This window comes from Carcharhinus amblyrhynchos, unplaced genomic scaffold (genome assembly GCF_965287045.1).
Source record: "Carcharhinus amblyrhynchos unplaced genomic scaffold, sCarAmb.v2.hapA scaffold_883, whole genome shotgun sequence".
Classification (NCBI taxonomy): Eukaryota; Metazoa; Chordata; class Chondrichthyes; order Carcharhiniformes; family Carcharhinidae; genus Carcharhinus; species Carcharhinus amblyrhynchos.
This window is the reverse complement of record NW_027650623.1, coordinates 15,340-35,890: the sequence shown is the minus strand read 5'-3', so window position 1 is coordinate 35,890 and position 20,551 is coordinate 15,340. Positions and strand designations below refer to the sequence as shown.

Below are 20,551 nucleotides of genomic sequence, written 5' to 3'. Positions count from 1 at the left end.
GAGGGGGGGAGGGACAGGGACTGATTCCTCCCGATACAAGAACTTCTCCGAGGCTTTGCTCTGACCTATTTGGGCCACAGTTGATGGCAGTGCCCGAGGGGAAAGGGGCACACATCCAGTCTCAGCAGCTGGTGAGGCAGCAGAACACCCTCTGGGCAAACGAGAACTCTGTGACCCTTCATCCCCTCCCCCTGTGAGGCAGCACCCCCACCCCCCCAAACACTGAACACACCCACAACAAAGCGACTGATTTCCCCCGTGACCCCCCCCTCACCGCCCAACTCTCACTGAGAGACAGAGACAGGGAGAGAGACAGAGGGAGGGAGAGACAGAGGGGGAGAGAGGAGAGACAGACAGAGACAGACAGACAGAGACAGAGACAGAGAGAGGGAGAGAGAGACAGAGACACAGAGAGAGGGAGAGAGAGAGACAAAGACAGAGACAGAGACAGAGAGACACAGAGAGAGAGAGAGACAGAGAGAGGGACAGAGAGAGACAGAGAGAGAGACAGAGAGAGACAGAGAGAGAGAGACAGAGAGATAGAGAGACAAAGAGAGAGAGACAGAGACAGGGAGAGGGACAGAGAGAGGGACAGACAGAGACAGAGAGAGGGACAGAGACAGAGAGAGAGAGACAGAGAGAGGGACAGAGAGAGGGACAGAGAGGGACAGACAGAGAGAGAGACAGAGAGAGGGACAGAGAGAGAGAGAGAGACAGACAGAGACAGGGAGAGGGACAGAGAGAGGGACAGACAGAGACAGAGAGAGGGACAGAGACAGAGACAGAGAGAGAGGGACAGAGAGAGGGACAGAGAGAGGGAGAGACAGAGAGAGACAGAGACAGAGAGACAGAGAGAGGGACAGACAGACAGAGAGAGAGAGAGACAGAGAGAGGGACAGAGAGAGAGACAGAGAGACAGAGAGAGACAGAGAGGCTGAGAGTGAGTAGGAGAGTTACAGACAGCCAGAGACTCTGCTGATTTGTACCCGGGGGTTTTATTATTTCCTCCTGTTTGGGATCACACTGTGTAATTTTTTTTCAAACTTTATTCCAATCCAATCAAGTCAAATTAAAGCCAATTCAGAATCCCAACGAGTTGGGCCATTCCCGATCCGAGCTGACCGGACAGGGCTCTGTCCTCCGGCCCTGGGCTTGACCAACACGATCCAATCTGATGGGAGTGGTTCCTCCTCCGAGGTTTGATCTCATTTGCATCTTAACTGAAAGGCTGAGACGCCGCTTTAAAAAAAAGTTGCTTCAAATGAAGCTGAAATGTAACCTGATGGCTTCAACCACGTGCAGCATGTCCACACTGCACTCAATCTTGGCCGAGAAGCGATCACGCTGTGTAATGTGCACCTAAAGGGCAATGTAGCACGGCCAATCCACCAGACCTGCAGACTGTGGACTAGATCTGAACCCTGTAAGCAGAAGGTGGAGATATTGGGGGGTGAATTGTTGCCTGGGACCCTCCTGTCCAAGGTGATATTTTGGATGGCAGTTTTGGGGGGAGGGGGGTTACACTCTCGGTGGGGGGTCACAGCTAGTTTCTAGCAAAGGAACTGAATTGGCAAGTATATTTTCCTGATGCGTGTGAGCGAGTGTTTAAATAAGAACATAAGAAATAGGAGCAGGAGTAGGCCATCCAGCCCTTCGAGCCTGCCCCGCCATTCAATAAGATCATGGCTGATCTGTCGTGGCTCAGTTCCACATTCCCGCCCTCTCCCCATAACCCTTAATCCCCTCTCTTATCAAAAACCCATCAACCCGCGTCTTAAAAATATTGAGTGAGGCAGCCTCCACCACTTCAACGGGCAGAGAATTCCAGAGATTCACCACCCTTTGAGTGAAGAAGTTCCTCCTCAACTCCGATCTAAACCGCCCCCCCTTTATCTTGAGGCTGTGCCCCCTAGTCCTACTGTCCTTTCTGAGCGGGAAGAGTCTCTCCACCTCTATCCTATCCATCCCATTCATCATCTTATACGTCTCAATGAGATCTCCCCTCATTCTTCTAAACTCTAACGAGTACAAGCCTAGTTTATTCAGCCTCTCCTCATAGCTCAACCCCCTCAACTCCGGTATCAGCCTAGTAAACCTCCTCTGCACTCCCTCCAGGGCCAAAATATCCTTGCGTAAGTGCGGCGACCAAAACTGCACACAGTACTCCAGCTGCGGCCTCACCAATGCCCTATACAGCTGCAGCAAGACCTCCCTACTTTTATATTCAATCCCCCTCGCGATGAAGGCCAGCATCCCATTCGCCTTCCTGACCACCTGCTGCACCTGCAAGCTGGGTTTTTGCGACTCATGCACAAGGACCCCCAGGTCCCTCTGCACCGTCGCCTTCAAAGATCGCTCATTAATCACAAGTCGGCTTACATTAACACTGCAATGAAGTTGCTGTGACAGTCCCCCAGTTGCCTGTTTGGGTACACTGAGGGAGAATTTAGCACGGCCAACGCACTGTGTAATGTGAAATTTCCTGTCCGCACCCATTGACAGGTAGAGCATTCTGTTCCTCAGCAGCACCAGGTATCCCCGGGCTGGGGCACACACACACACACACACACATACACACACACACACACACACACACGGTGGCACAGTGGGTTACCACTGCTGCCTCACAGGGACCTGGGTTCGATTCCCAGCCTTGGGTCACTGTCTGTGTGGAGTCTGCACATTCTCCCCGTGTCTGCGTGGGTTTCCTCCGGGTTCTCCAGTTTCCTCCCACAGTCCGAAAGACATGCTGATTAGGGTGCATTGGCGAATCCCACAATCTCCCCGACTCCAGCGTGGGAGCGAGTCCCACATTCTCCCCCACTCCCCCCCCGTGGGAGCGAGTCCCACATTCTCCCCCCACTCCCCCCGTGGGAGCGAGTCCCACATTCTCCCCCCACTCCCCCCGTGGGAGCGAGTCCCACATTCTCCCCCCACTCCCCCCGTGGGAGCGAGTCTCTCATGCTCCCCCCTTGGGAATGAGGGAACTGCCTCAGTCTGTGTTGGGATATGGGACCCACTGATGGAGTGGCAGCACCACCAAGTGTCCAAAGAGCATGGTGCAGGGAAGGAAAGGGTTCAAGGGTGTGGGATGGAGATGGGGATGGGAGAGGCTGTGAAGCCAATACAGAGATATCACCCACTCAGTGGAGGGGGAGCTTTACTTACTTATATCCAAAAAGGAGTTAGAGAGATTTCTGATTGAGACCAGAACCAGATTAGACGTGACCCGGACAAATGTGAGGTGATGCATTTTGGAAGGTCTAATAGATAGGAAATATACAGTAAATGGCAGAGTATTGATAGGCAGAGGGATCTGGGCGTACAGGTACACAGATCACTGAAAGTGGCAATGCAGGTGGAGAAGGTGGTCAAGAAGGCATACGGCATGCTTGCCTTCATCGGCCGGGGCACTAAGTTTAAAAATTGGCAAGTCATGTTGCAGCTTTATAGAATCTTAGTGAGGCCGCACTTGGAATATAGGGTTCAATTCTGGTCACCACACTACCAGAAGGATGTGGAGGCTTTGGAGAGGGTACAGAAAAGATTTACCAGGATGTTGCCCTGGCATGGAGGGCATTAGCTATGAGGAGAGGTTGGAGAAACTCGGTTTGTTCTCACTGGAGCGACGGAGGTTGAGGGGAGACCTGATAGAAGTTTACAAGATTATGAGAGGCACGGACAGAGTGGATAGTCAGAAGCTTTTTCCCCAGGGTGGAAGAGTCAATTAATAAGGGGCACAGGTTTAAGGTGCGAGGGGCAAGGTTTAAAGGAGATGTACGAGGCAGGTTTTTTTACACAGAGGGTGGTGGGTGCCTGGAACTCGCTGCCGGGGGAGGGAGTGGAAGCAGATACGACAGTGAGTTTTAAGGGGCGTCTGGACAAATCCATGAATAGGATGGGAATAGAGGGATACGGTCCCCGGAAGGGTAGGGGGTTTTAGTTCAGTCGGGGCAGCATGGTCGGTGCAGGAGGGGCCGAAGGGCCTGTTCCCGTGCTGGAATGTTCTTTGTTCTTTGTGATCTTATTGAACGGTGTAGCAGGTTCGACGGGCCGAATGGCTACTTTTTTAAAAATTCATCCCTGGGACATGGATGTCGCTGGCTGGTCCAGCATTTATTGCCCATCCCTAGTTGCCCCTTGGAGGGGCAGTTGAGAGTCACCCACATTGCTGTGTCTCTGGAGTCACATGTAGGCCAGACCGGGGTAAGGACGGCAGATTTCCTTCCCTAAAGGGAACCGGATGGGTTTTTCCCACAATGGGTCATCAGTAGATTCTTAATCCCAGATATTTTGTATTGAATTCAAATTCCACCATCTGCCGTGGGTGGGATTCGAACCCGGGTCCCCCAGAACATTAGCTGAGTTTCTGGATTAATAGTCCAGTGATAATACCAGTAGGCCGTCACCTTCCCACTCCTATTCCTCATGTTCAGAGGGATGGGTGTGATGTCCCACACGCTACCCCCACCTCCCCTGCTGTTCCAAAGTAAACAGAACCCCAATGAAAGGCCAGGATGAGGTAGCGATCCAATAGTGACTTTATTACAGCAGAGTGAAGCCACAAAGATATTAAATCATGATAACCAGGAACCACCTCAGTGTTTAACAGAGCAACCAGGCTGGTTCTTACAAAAGGAACAGGGTCTGCACCTGTGCCCACAGCCCAAATGCAAAGATTCTCAACACACAAAGAAACATCTGGTGACAGAGTTATTATATACATCAGAGTGAGAGAGAGAGACAGAGACAGTGAGAGAGAGAGACAGACAGAGACAATGAGAGAGAGACAGAGACAGTGAGAGAGAGAGACAGACAGAGACAATGAGAGAGAGACAGAGACAGTGAGAGACAGAGACAATGAGAGAGAGACAAAGACAGAGACAATGAGAGAGAGAGACAGAGACAGTGAGAGAGAAACACAGAGACAGAGACAGTGAGAGAGAGACAGAGACAGTGAGAGAGACAGAGAGAGAGAGAGAGACAGAGAGAGAGAGAGAGACAGAGAGAGAGAGACAGACAGACAGACAGAGACAGTGAGAGAGACAGACAGAGACAGAGAGAGACAGACAGACAGAGACAGAGAGTGAGAGAGAGACAGAGAGAGTGAGAGAGAGACAGAGTGAGAGAGAGACAGAGTGAGAGAGAGACAGAGTGAGAGAGAGACAGAGTGAGAGAGAGACAGAGTGAGAGAGACAGAGACAGTGAGAGAGAGAGAGAGAGAGATAGACAGACACAGAGAGTGAGACACAGAGAGAGAGAGACACAGAGAGAGAGAGACACAGAGAGAGAGAGACACAGAGAGAGAGAGACACAGAGAGAGAGAGACACAGAGAGAGAGAGACACAGAGAGAGAGAGGGGGGGAGGCAGGAGGAGAGGGAAAGGAGGGAGAGCGAGAGAGAGGAGACAGAGGGAGACACAAAGGGTAACACAAACCAAACTCAGCGACCTGCCAACAGCCTCCAGTCCCAGAGAGAGTGAACACACCCCTCCTGCGGGAGATCCGACACACTCAGAGAAACCGTCCCTTCACCAGCTGTGCCCTCCTGCCCATCCCTTACCCTCCGGAGCCCCCAGCCCCGAGAGATCAGCTTAATCTGCCAGGCCCGGGCCTCTCAGTGACACTCTCTCTCTGGGATCACCCTTTGCGCTGCCCCTGGGGAATGGGGGTGCGTGGAGGCTCTTCCCCACCCCCCCCCGACCCTTTCCCCACATTCCAGTCCAATATCACGACTCCCCTCACCCACCCCAAACACAGCAGCCTGAGTGACCCTGAGTAATCCTGCTGATTGTAGCACTGGGAGATCCAGAGGGAGAGAGATCGACACAGCCCGGGGTTCGGGGGACGGAAGAGAGGCTGGGGGAGGAGGTGTGGAGGGGTGGGGAGGAAGAGAGAGAGACTGGGGGAGGAAGGAGAGAGGCTGCAGAGGTGGAGAGGGGGGGAAGGGCGGAGGGGAGGAGGGGGGGGAAGGGCGGAGGGGAGGAGGGGGGGAAGGGCGGAGGGGAGGAGGGGGGGAAGGGCAGAGGGGAGGGGGGGAAGGGCGGAGGGGAGGAGGGGAGGAGGGGGGGGAGGGTGGAGGGGAGGGGGGAGGGTGGAGGGGAAGGGCGGAGGGGAAGGGCGGAGGGGAAGGGCGGAGGGGAAGGGCGGAGGGGAAGGGAGAAGCTGGGGGCAGAGAGAGGCTGGGGAAGGAGGATGGGGTGGAGAGAGAGAGACTCTGGGGTGAGGGGGGGACAGAGACTGGGGAAGTGGGGGTAGGGTGAAGAGGGGAGAGAGAGAGGCTGGGGGGAGGGTGGAGAGAGAGAGGCTGGGGGGACGGGGAGGGAGAGAGAGACAGAGAGAGGCTGGGGAGAGGGAGAGAGAGACAGAGAGAGGAGAGGGGGAGGAGAGGGGGAGGAGGAGGAGGGGGGGAGGAGAGGGGGGGAGGAGAGGGGCTGGGGAATAGGGGAGGTCAGAAGGAGGGGCAGAGGGGAAAAGGAGGAAGGGAGTGAGGGGGAGTCAGTCGAAAAAGAGGGAGTTACTGTAAAATCAACATTTCTGTAAGTGTCGGGGCAGCCCCGAGCCAGACCGTGCTGTTTAATAACACTGGGATCACACAGAGAGGGCAGGGAATCTACCCGCAACACACACACACACACACACACACACACACACAACACGCAGAAGAAGCTCCGTGTGACGCACGTGCAACACACACAGGAATCTCTGACATGTACACAACACGCAGAGCCTCCGTGTGACATGTACACATGCATGCAACACAGAGGAGCCACCGTGTGACATACACACAACACGGAGGAACCTCCACGCACACATGCACGCAACACACAGAGAAACTTCTTGCGACACGGGCACATCACACAGGGGGACCTCCACGTGACACGCACGCAACACAGAGTAACCCGCACACGCTACAGACAGAGAAAACCACACGGGTAACGTGCACACAGACAGGGTAAAGAAAGAGGAGGGGAGTTCGGGAGAAACTCCATCAGAGGCAGAATATTCTGCCCTCTCTCTGCGCGTGGGTGTGTGTGTGTGTGTGTGTGTGTGTGTGTGTGTGTCTCTCTTTCACGGAGTGGGGGGTGGAATGGAAAGGAAGAAGGGAGGATCAGAGAGGTGAGGAGCTGACGTGCTGGATCCTGGGTTGTGTGCGCGGAGGGTTGGGGGGTGAGAGGGCAGGGAGGGAGCGGGTGGACGAGGGTCAGCGATGGAGGTCACACTCGTTCCTCTCCCCCGTCCCGCACCACCCGCCCCCCCACCGCTGTTCCCAGAGACGAACGCAGTGAGCCTGTGTGGCGGTGCTCACGGCACACCGGGACCCTCCGCTCCTCACTCTCAGCAGCAGCCGGACTCCGACTTCTTCACCGGGGTGCTGTCGATTTTCAGGTTGGGCCTCTCGCTCCCCACTGTCGCCCCGGGGCCCATTCGCCTCTTAATCTCTGCCGCCATGGTCATGAAGGCTTGTTCCACGTTGGTGGCATTCTTGGCACTTGTCTCCAGAAAGGGAATGCCCAGAGAGTCTGCAAATTCCTGTCGGCGACAAAGAGAGAGGCCAGTTCAAACCACCAGAGTGAGGCCCGTACCCCAGTGAGAGTCAGTGTGTGTGTGGGACCCGTACCCCAGTGAGAGTCAGTGTGTGTGTGTGGGACCTGTACCCCAGTGAGAGTCAGTGTGTGTGTGAGACCCGTACCCCAGTGAGAGTCAGTGTGTGTGTGTGGGACCTGTACCCCAGTGAGAGTCAGTGTGTGTGTGTGGGACCTGTACCCCAGTGAGAGTCAGTGTGTGTGTGGGACCCGTACCCCAGTGAGAGTCAGTGTGTGTGGGACCTGTACCCCAGTGAGAGTCAGTGTGTGTGTGGGACCCGTACCCCAGTGAGAGTCAGTGTGTGTGTGGGACCCGTACCCCAGTGAGAGTCAGTGTGTGTGTGTGGGACCTGTACCCCAGTGAGAGTCAGTGTGTGTGTGGGACCCGTACCCCAGTGAGAGTCAGTGTGTGTGGGACCTGTACCCCAGTGAGAGTCAGTGTGTGTGTGGGACCCGTACCCCAGTGAGAGTCAGTGTGTGTGTGGGACCCGTACCCCAGTGAGAGTCAGTGTGTGTGTGGGACCTGTACCCCAGTGAGAGTCAGTGTGTGTGTGGGACCCGTACCCCAGTGAGAGTCAGTGTGTGTGGGACCCGTACCCCAGTGAGAGTCAGTGTGTGTGTGGGACCCGTACCCCAGTGAGAGTCAGTGTGTGTGTGGGACCCGTACCCCAGTGAGAGTCAGTGTGTGTGTGGGACCCGTACCCCAGTGAGAGTCAGTGTGTGTGTGGGACCCGTACCCCAGTGAGAGTCAGTGTGTGTGGGACCCGTACCCCAGTGAGAGTCAGTGTGTGTGTGGGACCCGTACCCCAGTGAGAGTCAGTGTGTGTGTGGGACCCGTACCCCAGTGAGAGTCAGTGTGTGTGTGGGACCCGTACCCCAGTGAGAGTCAGTGTGTGTGGGACCCGTACCCCAGTGAGAGTCAGTGTGTGTGTGGGACCCGTACCCCAGTGAGAGTCAGTGTGTGGGGGACCCGTACCCCAGTGAGAGTCAGTGTGTGTGGGACCCGTACCCCAGTGAGAGTCAGTGTGTGTGTGGGACCCGTACCCCAGTGAGAGTCAGTGTGTGTGTGGGACCCGTACCCCAGTGAGAGTCAGTGTGTGTGTGGGACCCGTACCCCAGTGAGAGTCAGTGTGTGTGTGGGACCCGTACCCCAGTGAGAGTCAGTGTGTGTGTGGGACCCGTACCCCAGTGAGAGTCAGTGTGTGTGTGGGACCCGTACCCCAGTGAGAGTCAGTGTGTGTGTGGGACCCGTACCCCAGTGAGAGTCAGTGTGTGTGGGACCCATACCCCAGTGAGAGTCAGTGTGTGTGTGGGACCCGTACCCCAGTGAGAGTCAGTGTGTGTGTGTGGGACCCATACCCCAGTGAGAGTCAGTGTGTGTGTGGGACCCGTACCCCAGTGAGAGTCAGTGTGTGTGTGGGACCCGTACCCCAGTGAGAGTCAGTGTGTGTGTGGGACCCGTACCCCAGTGAGAGTCAGTGTGTGTGTGGGACCCGTACCCCAGTGAGAGTCAGTGTGTGTGTGGGACCCGTACCCCAGTGAGAGTCAGTGTGTGTGTGGGACCCGTACCCCAGTGAGAGTCAGTGTGTGTGTGGGACCTGTACCCCAGTGAGAGTCAGTGTGTGTGTGGGACCTGTACCCCAGTGAGAGTCAGTGCGTGTGGGACCCGTACCCCAGTGAGAGTCAGTGTGTGTGGGACCCGTACCCCAGTGAGAGTCAGTGTGTGTGGGACCCGTACCCCAGTGAGAGTCAGTGTGTGTGGGACCCGTACCCCAGTGAGAGTCAGTGTGTGTGTGGGACCCGTACCCCAGTGAGAGTCAGTGTGTGTGTGGGACCTGTACCCCAGTGAGAGTCAGTGTGTGTGTGGGACCCATACCCCAGTGAGAGTCAGTGTGTGTGTGGGACCCGTACCCCAGTGAGAGTCAGTGTGTGTGTGGGACCCGTACCCCAGTGAGAGTCAGTGTGTGTGTGGGACCCGTACCCCAGTGAGAGTCAGTGTGTGTGTGGGACCCGTACCCCAGTGAGAGTCAGTGTGTGTGTGGGACCCGTACCCCAGTGAGAGTCAGTGTATGTGGAATCCATACCTTCGCTGTTGTGTAGTCCACTAATTTTTTGGTGGTTAGGTCACATTTGTTTCCCACTAACAACTTGTTGACGTTTTCACTGGCGTATCGATCGATCTCCTGCAGCCATTGCTTAACATTCCTGTAGGATTCCTGGACGGAGAGAGATCTCTTGTTAGGACGCACACCTGAGGAGGGAAGCCTCCCTGCTACCCCTCCTCAAACTGGCTGGTTGGGGACACTTCCTCCGAGTATATATCTGGAAGACTGAGGCCCTTGTTCTCAATCCCGCTGCTCCCAAACTCTCCTCCCGAGTTCCCGTCTCTCTCCCTCTCCCGGGAGGTTAAACCCAGGGACCGTCTATTCCCCACCCTCTCACCGTCCATCTCTCTCTCTCTCTCTCTCTCTCTTTCTCCCTCCCCACCCCTTGGGTCAGCTCATCGGCTGTGGAAACCCTCACCTACATTTCCTCTCAATGCGACAATCCCAAACCCCGCCACCCCACATGCTTCCACCTTCCGGAAACTTTGTGCACTAGAACACCCAGATCCCTCTACACCTCAGCATTCTGCAGTCCCTCTCCATTTCAGTAATACTCTGCCTTCCTATTCTTCATGCTACGGAGAGTGACTCTCACACATTTTCCCACATTATACTCCAGCTGCCAGTGAGGGGGTTTACCCTATCTCACTCAGCCTATCCATGTCCATCTGCAAACTCCAAGTGTCTTCTTCACAACATATCTTCCTATCTTTATGTCATCTGCCATGGCCAATCCACCTAACCTGCACATCTTTGGACACTAAGGGGCAATTTAGCATGGCCAATCCACCCAACCTACACATCTTTGGACACTAAGGGACAATTTAGCATGGCCAATCCACCTAACCTGCACATCTTTGGACACTAAGGGGCAATTTAGCATGGCCAATCCACCCAACCTACACATCTTTGGACACTAAGGGACAATTTAGCATGGCCAATCCACCTAACCTACACATCTTTGGACACTAAGGGGCAATTTAGCATGGCCAATCCACCTATCCTGAATATCTTTGGACTGGGGGAAGAAACCGGAGCACCCGGGGGAAACCCATGAAGACATGGGGAGGATGTGCAGACTCCACACAGACAGTGACCTAAGCTGGGAATTGAACCTGGGTCCCTGGCGCTGTGCTAACCCACTGTGCTGCCCAGATGAAACTGGATCACAATCTCTAGCTGATCACCCTCCCCCAGTGGGGTGTCCTGCAGCCACTCCTTGACCCTGGCACCAAGGAGGAAACATACCATCCGGAAGCCACATCTACAGCCACAGAAACCCTCCAATGTTTCTGCACTCTTCCGACTCCGATCCCTCGTGCAACGCCACCCTCCCAGGCTCCTAAGGAGAGAGCTCAGACATGGGAGACTCAGACTATCAGGGAGTCAAGGTACTGGAGGGGTTAGATTGGAAGGAGCGTGACGGGACTGGAGGGATGTGATTGGATGGAGAGGTCAGGGATGGAGAGCTGTGATTGGATGGAGAGGTCAGGGATGGAGAGCTCTGATTGGATAGAGGGGTCAGGGCGGAGCAAGGGATTGGATGGAGAGTTGAGGGATTGGAGGGATGTGATTGGATGGAGAGTTCAGGGATGGAAGGATATGATTGGATGGCGAGTTCAGGGATGGAAGGATATGATTGGATGGCGAGTTCAGGGATGGAAGGATTTGATTGGATGGAGAGTTAGGGGCTGGAGGATGTAATTGGATAACAATTGGAGCCTCTGTATTTCTCTCACCTGATCCGTGACATCGTACACCACGATAATACCATGTGCCCCTCGGTAATAACTGGACGTAATGGTTCGAAACCTTTCTTGTCCCGCTGTATCCCACTGTCAAACAGAACGAGGCAGTCAGAGGAAAGCAAAGGGGTGAGGAGAGCTACTAACCAGCTCACACAGTGCGGCACCCAGCCTAACACTGGGCTGGGGAGAGTGACAAACCAGCTCAGTGTAACACAGTGCGGCACCCAGCCTAACACTGGACTGGGGAGAGTGACAAACCAGCTCAGTGTAACACAGTGCGGCACCCAGCCTAACACTGGACTGGGGAGAGTGACAAACCAGCTCAGTGTAACACAGTGCAGCACCCAGCCTAACACTGGACTGGGGAGAGTGACAAACCAGCTCAGTGTAACACAGTGCGGCACCCAGCCTAACACTGGACTGGGGAGAGTTACAAGCCAGCTCAGCGCCCGTCTGTCAGGCGGCCCCGCCTCCCCAGCGCCCGTCAGGCAGACAGTTGGCCCTGTCTCCACCCTCAGTGCCCATTTGGGCACCTCTGTAGATCAGGGGGTGAATGGGCTGTGGTTGAGATCCTCCTGGCCCTGAGCCTGGGCCCTGTGACACACCATACTCACAATCTGCAGTTTGATGGTTTTGCCATCCAATTCTATCGTTCGGATCTTAAAGTCCACTCCGATGGTGCTGATATAACTCTCTGTGTAGGTGTCATCCTGGAATAAATACAGCAACATTGACACACACTCACATTAATGAATAGGGTATCTAATCTCATGCTGTACCTGTCCTGGGAGTGTTTGATGGGGGGGACAGTGTAGAGGGAGCTTTACTCTGTATCTAACCCCGTGCTGTACCTGTCCTGGGAGTGTTTGATGGGGGACAGTGTAGAGGGAGCTTTACTCTGTATCTAACCCCGTGCTGTACCTGTCCTGGGAGTGTTTGATGGGGGGACAGTGTAGAGGGAGCTTTACTCTGTATCTAACCCTGTGCTGTACCTGTCCTGGGACAGTGACTCCGCACTATCAGTGAGCAGGATGGGGGAATGTGTACTTACCGCAAATCGGAGAAGGAGACAGGATTTGCCGACCCCAGAATCTCCGATCAGCAGCAATTTGAAGAGATAGTCACTGCAATCAAACAGAGGAAGGGCTGGTAAAAGGTAAGGCAAAGTTCAGAAATTTCTGATCAGGTGTAACCCCCTGCCGCCTCCCTCACTCCTCTCTCCCACCCATCGTCGCTGTGTTCCCGTGCGTGTACAGTTCCTGACTGGATAATCATACGTCCTGTTACCGAGCATGTATCCCACCGACACATACCGAGCAAATCACCCTTCAGCTCCACCAGGGCCTTCACAGGGCTGTCAGTCAGACAGAATCTGACCCCCCTGAGCCATGTTCAAAGATATTAGGGACAGGCGACCAAAAGCTCGGTCAAAGAGGCTGGATTTAAGGAGCGGGTGGACGAGAGGGAGAGGGGGACGAGCGGGAGAGGGGGACACGAGGGTGGGGGGGGGCAGAGAAAATGATAGGGAAAAAACAGGACCTTTCCTGAATCATCACGCAAACCAGCCTCCCATCCATCGACTCTGTCTACACTTCCCGCTGCCTCGGGAAAAACAGCCAGCATCATTAAGGACCCCCCCCACGCACCCCGGACATTCTCTCTTCCACCTTCTTCCATCGGGAAAAAGATACAAAAGTCTGAGGTCCCGTACCGACCGACTCAAGAACAGCTTCTTCCCTGCTGCTGCCAGACTTTTGAATGGACCTACCTCACATTAAGTTGATCTTTCTCTACACCCTCGCTGTGACTGTAAACACTATGTTCTGCAATCTCTCCTTTCCTTCTCTATGAACGGTATGCTTTGTACAGCGTGCAAGAAATAATACTTTTCACTGTATGTTAATACATGTAACAATAATCAATCAAATCAAAACAAAAAATTTGGAGGATTACAACTCATGCATCCTTATCTGAGGAAGGATGTCCTTGTTATAGAGGGAGTACAGTGAAGGTTTACCAGGTCTGTCATATGAGGAGAGACTAAGTGGGTTAGGATTATATTCACTGGAGTTTAGAAGAGTGAGAGGGGATCTGATAGAAACTTATAAAATTCTAACAGGGTTAGACAGGGTAGATTCAGAAAGAATGTTCCCCATGGTGGGGGGAGTCCAGAACTAGGGGGTGATAGTTTGAGGATAAGGGGTAAACCTTTTAGAGCTGAGGTGAGGAGAAATTTCTTTGCCCAGAGAGCGGTGGAATTCACTCCCACAGAAAGTAGTTGAGGCCAAAACGTTGTGTGATTTCAGGAAGGAATTAGATATCACTCTTGGGGCTAAAAGGATGTGAGGGTGGGGGGGAGGGATCAGGATATTAAATTGGATGATCAGCCATGATCAGAATTAATGGGGGAGCAGGCTCGACGGGCCGAATGGCCTCCTCCTTCTTTTATGTTTTATCTGTGTGGCCAGCAGGAGCAGGGGCTGGGTCAGTCTTTCCTCCTGTTTGTGTTCCCTGTACTTTGTCGCCAGTAATCGGGATTGTTTGAGTTTCTCTCTCACCTCTCTCCTTGATTTTCATTCATTCCAGGGAGGATCCTAATGCCATTTCCCATTACGCAGGCCACAGATCTGTGTCTGAGATACACACAGACACGCTCGCACGCACACACACAGGCAGATGCAGGCATGCACACGTGCACACACACAGGCACATGCATGCAGACAGATGCAGATACGCATGCGCAAAGACTGGCATTTGCACACACCCAGACACGCACTCAAACAGATACAAGTATGGGCGTGCACACAGACACAGGCACAGACATCCACGCGCACATAGATGCAAAACATCCAAACACACACAGACGCAGGCACGCATCTGACAGCAGCAGAATTTTTACCAATTGCCTGCATTTGGCCCATCGTACCCATGTAACTGTCTAAATGCTTTTCAAAAGACAAAATTGTACCCGCCTCTACTACTACCTCTGGCAGCTTGTTCCAGACACTCACCACCCTCTGTGTGAAAAAAAATTGCCCCTTTGGACCCTTTTATATCTCCCCCCTCTCACCTTAAACCTCTGCCCTCTAGTTTTAGACTCCCCTACCTTTGGGAAAAGATATTGACTATCTCGCTGATCTGTGCCCCTCATTATTTTATAGACCTCTATAAGATCACCCCTCAGCCTCCTACACTCCAGAGAAAAAAGTCCCAGTCTATCCAGCCTCTCCTTATAACTCAATCCATCAAGTCCTGGTCGCATCCTACTGAATCTTTCTGCACTCTTTCTAGTTTAATAATATCCTTTCCATAATAGGGTGACCAGAACTGTACACAGTATTCCAAGTGTGGCCTTACCAATGTCTTGTACAACTTCAACAAGACGTCCCAACTCCTGTATTCAATGTTCTGACCAATGAAACCAAGCATGCCCAATGCCTTCTTCACCACTCTGTCCACCTGTGACTCCACTTTCAAGGAGCAATGAACCTGTACCCCTAGATCCCTTTGTTCTGTAATGCTCCCCAACGCCTTACCATTAACTGAGTAAGTCCTGCCCTGGTTCAATCGACCAAAATGCATCACCTCACATTTATCTAAATTAAACTCCATCTGCCATTCGTCAGCCCACTGGCCCAATTGATCAAGATCCCATCGCAATCAGAGATAACTTTCTTCACTGTGCAACACATTTTGAGCACTCCATTCTTCAAATGTCTGTCCTGATGCACTGGATTTCATTGTCAATATCTGCCTGCTGCGCAACAAGGCTCCCGGCATATAGGGGACGATCCGCATTGTCCAGGGATTCACTGTAGATCCAGATTTGATTTATTGTCACATGTATTGGGATGCAGCGAAAAGTCTTGTTTCTTGCGTGCTATACAGACAAAGCATACCGTCCATAGAGAAGGAAAGGAGAGGGTGAAGAATGTAATATTACCGTCACAGCTAGGGTGTAGAGAAAGGTCAACATAAGGTCCATTCAAAAGTCTGACAGCAGCAGGGAAGAAGCTGTTCTTGAGTCGGTCGGTACGTGACCTCAGACTTTTGTATCTTTTTCCCAACGGAAGAAGGTGGAAGAGAGAATGTCCGGGGTGTGTGGGGTCCTTAATTATGCTGGCTGCTTTTCCCCGAGGCAGCGGGAAGTGTAGACAGAGTCAATGGATGGGAGGCTGGTTTGTGTGATGGATTGGGCTACATTCACGACCTTTTGTAGTTCCTTGCGGTCTTGGGCAGAGCAGGAGCCCAGACCAAGCTGTGATACAACCAGAAAGGATGCTTTCTATGGGGCATCTGTAAAAGTTGGTGAGAGTGGTAGCGGACATGCCAAATTTCCTTCGTCTCCTGAGAAAGTAGAGGCGTTGGTGGTCAGGGTGGTCAGTTTTGTGTGCAGGAGTGGGCTGGTAGAGAACCTTTGTTTCCCTGGAGTTTAGTCTGAGGCCCTTCCTCTCAAAGGCTCAGTCAACATGTCAGGGGTGATTTGTAGCCTGCCCTCTGAATGTGCGCACACATTGGCCTCATCTGTGTACTGACAGAGGTTGGGATGGTCATGGTTCTGGCCTGGAGGCATCAGGGGCTGAACAGTTTCCCGCTTGTCCCCTAGGTTAGCTCCATGGCGATGTAGTGGAGTGTTGCTGTGAGGCAGATGGAGAGAGCTGTTGCGATGACGCAGCCCTGATTGACCCCAGTTTGCACACGTGTCAGCTCCGTGGTGGTTTCGCTGGTGGGGATCGCACAGTCATCGTGGAGCAGGTGGAGAATGGCGACAGATTTCTGCGAGCGGCCGAATTCGAGGAGAATGTTCCCCAATCCCGCCCGGCTGACAGAGTCGAAGATCTTTGCTAGATTGAAGACGGCCGTGCGCAGAGGTTGATGCTGCTCCCCGCACTGTTCTTCGATTTACTGTGTACTGAATATTATGTCCATTGTCTCTCGATGAGCAGAAGGCGCACTGAGAGGCGGCAGTTGAGGAAGATTTCCGCAATGAAATTTCCCGTGGCAGACAGCAGGGAAATCCCGCTGACTTTTCTGTAGTCAGACTTGTTTCTTGAAGATGGTTACAATGCAGACATCTCTGAGATCTCCTGGTGCACTTACACACAGGTACACACACACACACACAGATAGATACAAGCACACAGACTCACACACAGACATACACTCACAAAAACACACACTCACACAGACAGATGCAAGCAAACACACACACACACCCTCACACAGATGCACAACCTCACACAGTTACAAGCACACACGCACAAAGCTCTCTCTCACACATCGTCACACAACACACACAGACTCTTAACGCACACCCTCACGCAGATACAAGTACACACAGACTCTCACGTACAGACAAAAACACACATATAAACACTCACACAGATACAAGCACACACATGCAAATCCTCATGCACAGACACATCCAAGCACAAATATTTACACACACACACACACATATACACACGCGATGGTGAGGCAACGACTGCTAGACAGGCTAACAGCCTGTGATGCTCTCTGCAGTCAATCTATGCCGGGCTGCTTTGTGGGGAAGTCTCTACTCGTCAATCAAACAGGAAGATCCCAGCTTCCTGCTCCCAGGTGCAGACAGGGCAGCAGTTTCAGGAGTGGGGGGAGAATGGTGGCAACAACCAGAATTGGGCTCACGGTCCCAAAGCAGGTAGAGGAAAGGTGGATAATAGAGGGAAGGACGTCAGACAGGATTCCTGCCTGTACACACCCACTGTGCCATTAGGGACAGAGTTCCAGGATTGCGATTGGACATCAGTCAGTCCCAGTATGGTGTAGGTACACCCACAGTGCTGTCTGGGGGCAGTTCCAGGATTTTGACCCCAGCCACAGTGAAGGATCGGCCGATATATTTCCAAGTCGGGATGGTGAGTGGCTCGGAGGGGGAACTTGCAGGTGGTGGTGTTCCCCATGTGTCTGCTGCCCCTTGTCCTTCTAGATGGTAGAGGTGGTGGGTTTGGAAGGTGCTGTGGAAGGAGCCTTGGTGAGTCGCTGCAGTGCATCTTGTAGATGGTACACACGGCTGTCACTGTGTGTCGGTGGTGGAGGGAGTGGGTGTTTGTGGTTAGCGTGTCGATCGAGCAGGGCTGTTCAATCTTTGACATCCTTCCCTATGTGTGGGCTCACACTTGGCCACTCAGACTTGCCAGTAATTATTTTGGAACAGCAACAAACCACAAACAAGCTAGGAAAAGTGTTTCCATCATCACCGAGTCATGGCAATGTTTCACAGAGCATCTTAATGGTTCTACAGTGGGACGAGAAACTTAATAATCAGAGACCCCACCACTGCCACAGAGACAATATCTCACACCAAAATGGAGCACCGCACTGCAGGAGGGTCAGTACTGAGGGAGCGCCGCACTGCAGGAGGGTCAGTACTGAGGGAGCGCCGCACTGTTGGAGGGTCGGTTATGAGGGAACACAGGGCTCTCGGCCTGTGGGATCTTGCTTTGCCTGAACGGGCTCCAGGATTTTGCTGCCATTTGCTGGGGAAGGGGTGGTGGCTCCTAGTTCACACACTGACCCTGTGGCCGGCCACAGATTCCACCCCCCCTGCTGGGGTGGAGGGGTCAGCACAGGGTGACTGAGAGGTCAGGGGGGAATCATTAGGAGTCAGTGGGGTTCATGGGAAGGTCAGTGGGAGGTCAGAGGGGGTTAGCGGGGCTGACTGGGGTCAATGGGGGGTCATTAGGGGTCAGAGCGAAGGGCTAATGGGAGGGTCAGTGGGAAGGGTCGCAGGGGTCACTCAGGGGTGACTGAGGGGTCAGAGGGGGTCAGACAAGGGGCGGGGCTTCCCCCTGACCTCCCCTTTAATGGGTTTCGGGTCGGAGGACAATAATCCGGAGGCGCAGCGCCCCGCCCCTGCCCCCGGGCTGACAGAGCCTCACTCACTATTCCGGATTCATGCCGATCCCGAGCCGCCTCCCGGGCTCTCTCACCCTCACACACCGACAGGAGGATGATTCCGGAGAGGTTTTTTTCGGGGGGCAGAGAGAGAAAAAAAACCCAAAATGGCGGCGCCGTCCGCCGGAAGTGACGCGAGGTGGAGCTGGCCGGAGCCCTCCGTGCGCAGGCGCAGTTCCTTACTCTCGATGCGCAGACGTGGGTCCTTGTCTCTCTCTCTCTGTCAGTGCGCAGGCGCCGATACCTCTGTCTGTGTGTGTGTGTGTGTGTGTCTGTCTCTCTGCAGGTGCAGTTCAATGCCCTCAGTGCGCAGGCGCAGGTCCCGGTCTCTCAGTGCGCAGGCGCGGATATCAGTGGATGTGTGCACCTCTGCAGGTGCAGGTCAGTGTCCTCAGTGCGCACGCGCAGATACCGGTGTGTGTATGTGTGTGTGTCTGCAGGTGCAGTTCAGTGCCCTCAGTGCGCAAACTCAATGGTGGGCCCTCAGTGTGCAGGCGCGGGTCGCGAACTCAGTGCACATGCGCCCTTTGGAGGCCTCCGTGCACGGACAAGGGACTCGGTCTCAGTGCGCAGGCGCGGGTCCCTGTGGTTGAGTTGGTGATCTCTCTGTGTGTTAACACAGTGAAATGTCTCACACCAGGTCAGAGAGCAACAGGGTTATTTGGTAACAAACACCCAGCTTTCAGGGTGCTTCCCCTTCATCAGGTGAGTGGGGAGTTGTGTTCACTAACAGGGTATATAAAGACACAAACTCAATTTACAGAATAATGGTTGGAATGCGAGTCTTTACAGGTAATCAAGTCTTAAAGGTACAGACAGTGTGAGTGGAGAGAGGGTTAAGCACAGGTTAAAGAGATGTGTATTGTCTCCAGACAGGACAGTTAGTGAGATTTTACAAGTCCAGGGTTACAGATAGCGCGATATGAACCCAAGGTCCCGGGTGAGGCCGTCCTCATGTGTGCGGAACTTGGCTATCAGTCTCTGCTCAGCGACTCTGCTCTGTCGTGTGTTGTGAAGGCCGCCTTGGAGAACACTTACCCGAAGATCAGAGGCTGAATGCCTGTGACTGCTGAAGTGTTCGCCAACAGGAAGGGAACAGTCTTGCCTGGTGATTGTTGAGCGATGTTCATTCATCTGTTGTTGTAGCGTCTGCATGGTCTCCCCCATGCACCATGCCTTGGGACATCCTTTCCTGCAGTGTATCAGGTAGACAACGTTGGCCGAGTTGCAAGAGTTTGTACCGTGTACCTGGTGGATGGTATTCTCACGTGAGATGATGGCAGCCGTGTCGATGATCCGGCACGTCTTACAGAGGTTGCTGTGGCAGAGTTGTGTGGTGTTGTGGTTCTCCTGAAATCTGGGTAGTTTGCTGCGAACAATGGTCTGTTTGAGGTTGTGCGGCTGTTTGAAAGCAAGAAGTGGGGGTGTGGGGATGGCCCTGGCGAGATGTTCATCTTCACCAATGACATGTTAAAGGATCTGGAGAAGATGTTGTACCCTTTCCGCTCCGGGGACGTACTGGACGATGAAAGTACTCTGTCCACCGTGTCATGGGTTTGTCTTCTGAGGAGGTCGGTGCAATTTTTCGCCATGGCATGTTGGAACTGTCATTCAATGAATCAAGTGCCATATCCTGTTCTTATGAGGGCATCTTTCGGTGTCTGGAGGTGTCTGTTGTGATCCTCCTCATCTGAGCAGATCCTGTGTATACGGAGGGCTTGTCCGTAGGGGATGGCTTCTTTAACATGTTTAGGGTGAAAGCTGGAGAAGTGGAGCATTGTGAGATTATCCATGGGCTAGCGGTACAGTGAGGTGCTGAGGCGACCGTCCTTGATGGAGATGCGTGTGTCCAAGAATGCAACCGATTCCAGAGAGTAGTCCATGGTGAGTCCGATGGTGGGGTGGAACTTGTTGATGTCATCATATAGTTGTTTCAGTGATTGTTCACCATGAGTCCAAAGGAAGAAAATGTCATCGATGTATCTAGTGTATAGCATCGGTTGAAGGTCCTTTGTGGTGAAGAGGTCTTGTTTGAACCTGTGCATGAAGATGTAGGCATATTGAGGTGTGAATTTGGTCCCCGTGGCTGTTCCGTGTGTCTGGATGAAGAACTGGTTGTCAAAGATGAAGACATTGTGGTCCAGGATGAAGTGGATGAGTTGTAAAATTGCATCTGG

General features: G+C 53.4%; 1 protein-coding gene across 1 annotated transcript; it reads right to left on the bottom strand.

Moving 5' to 3' along the window:
* Positions 1-6,412: 6,412 nt before the first annotated feature.
* LOC145340258 (ras-related protein Rab-1B) lies at positions 6,413-18,511 on the bottom strand. The gene is made up of 6 exons (XM_080184707.1): positions 18,363-18,511; positions 12,490-12,562; positions 12,053-12,148; positions 11,430-11,525; positions 9,670-9,801; positions 6,413-7,532 (listed from the first exon to the last, which is right to left on the bottom strand). Exons 1-6 carry the CDS (start codon positions 18,374-18,376, stop codon positions 7,338-7,340), a joined length of 606 nt encoding a protein of 201 aa, XP_080040833.1. The 5' UTR covers positions 18,377-18,511; the 3' UTR covers positions 6,413-7,337.
* Between the last annotated feature and the right edge of the window lie 2,040 nt (positions 18,512-20,551).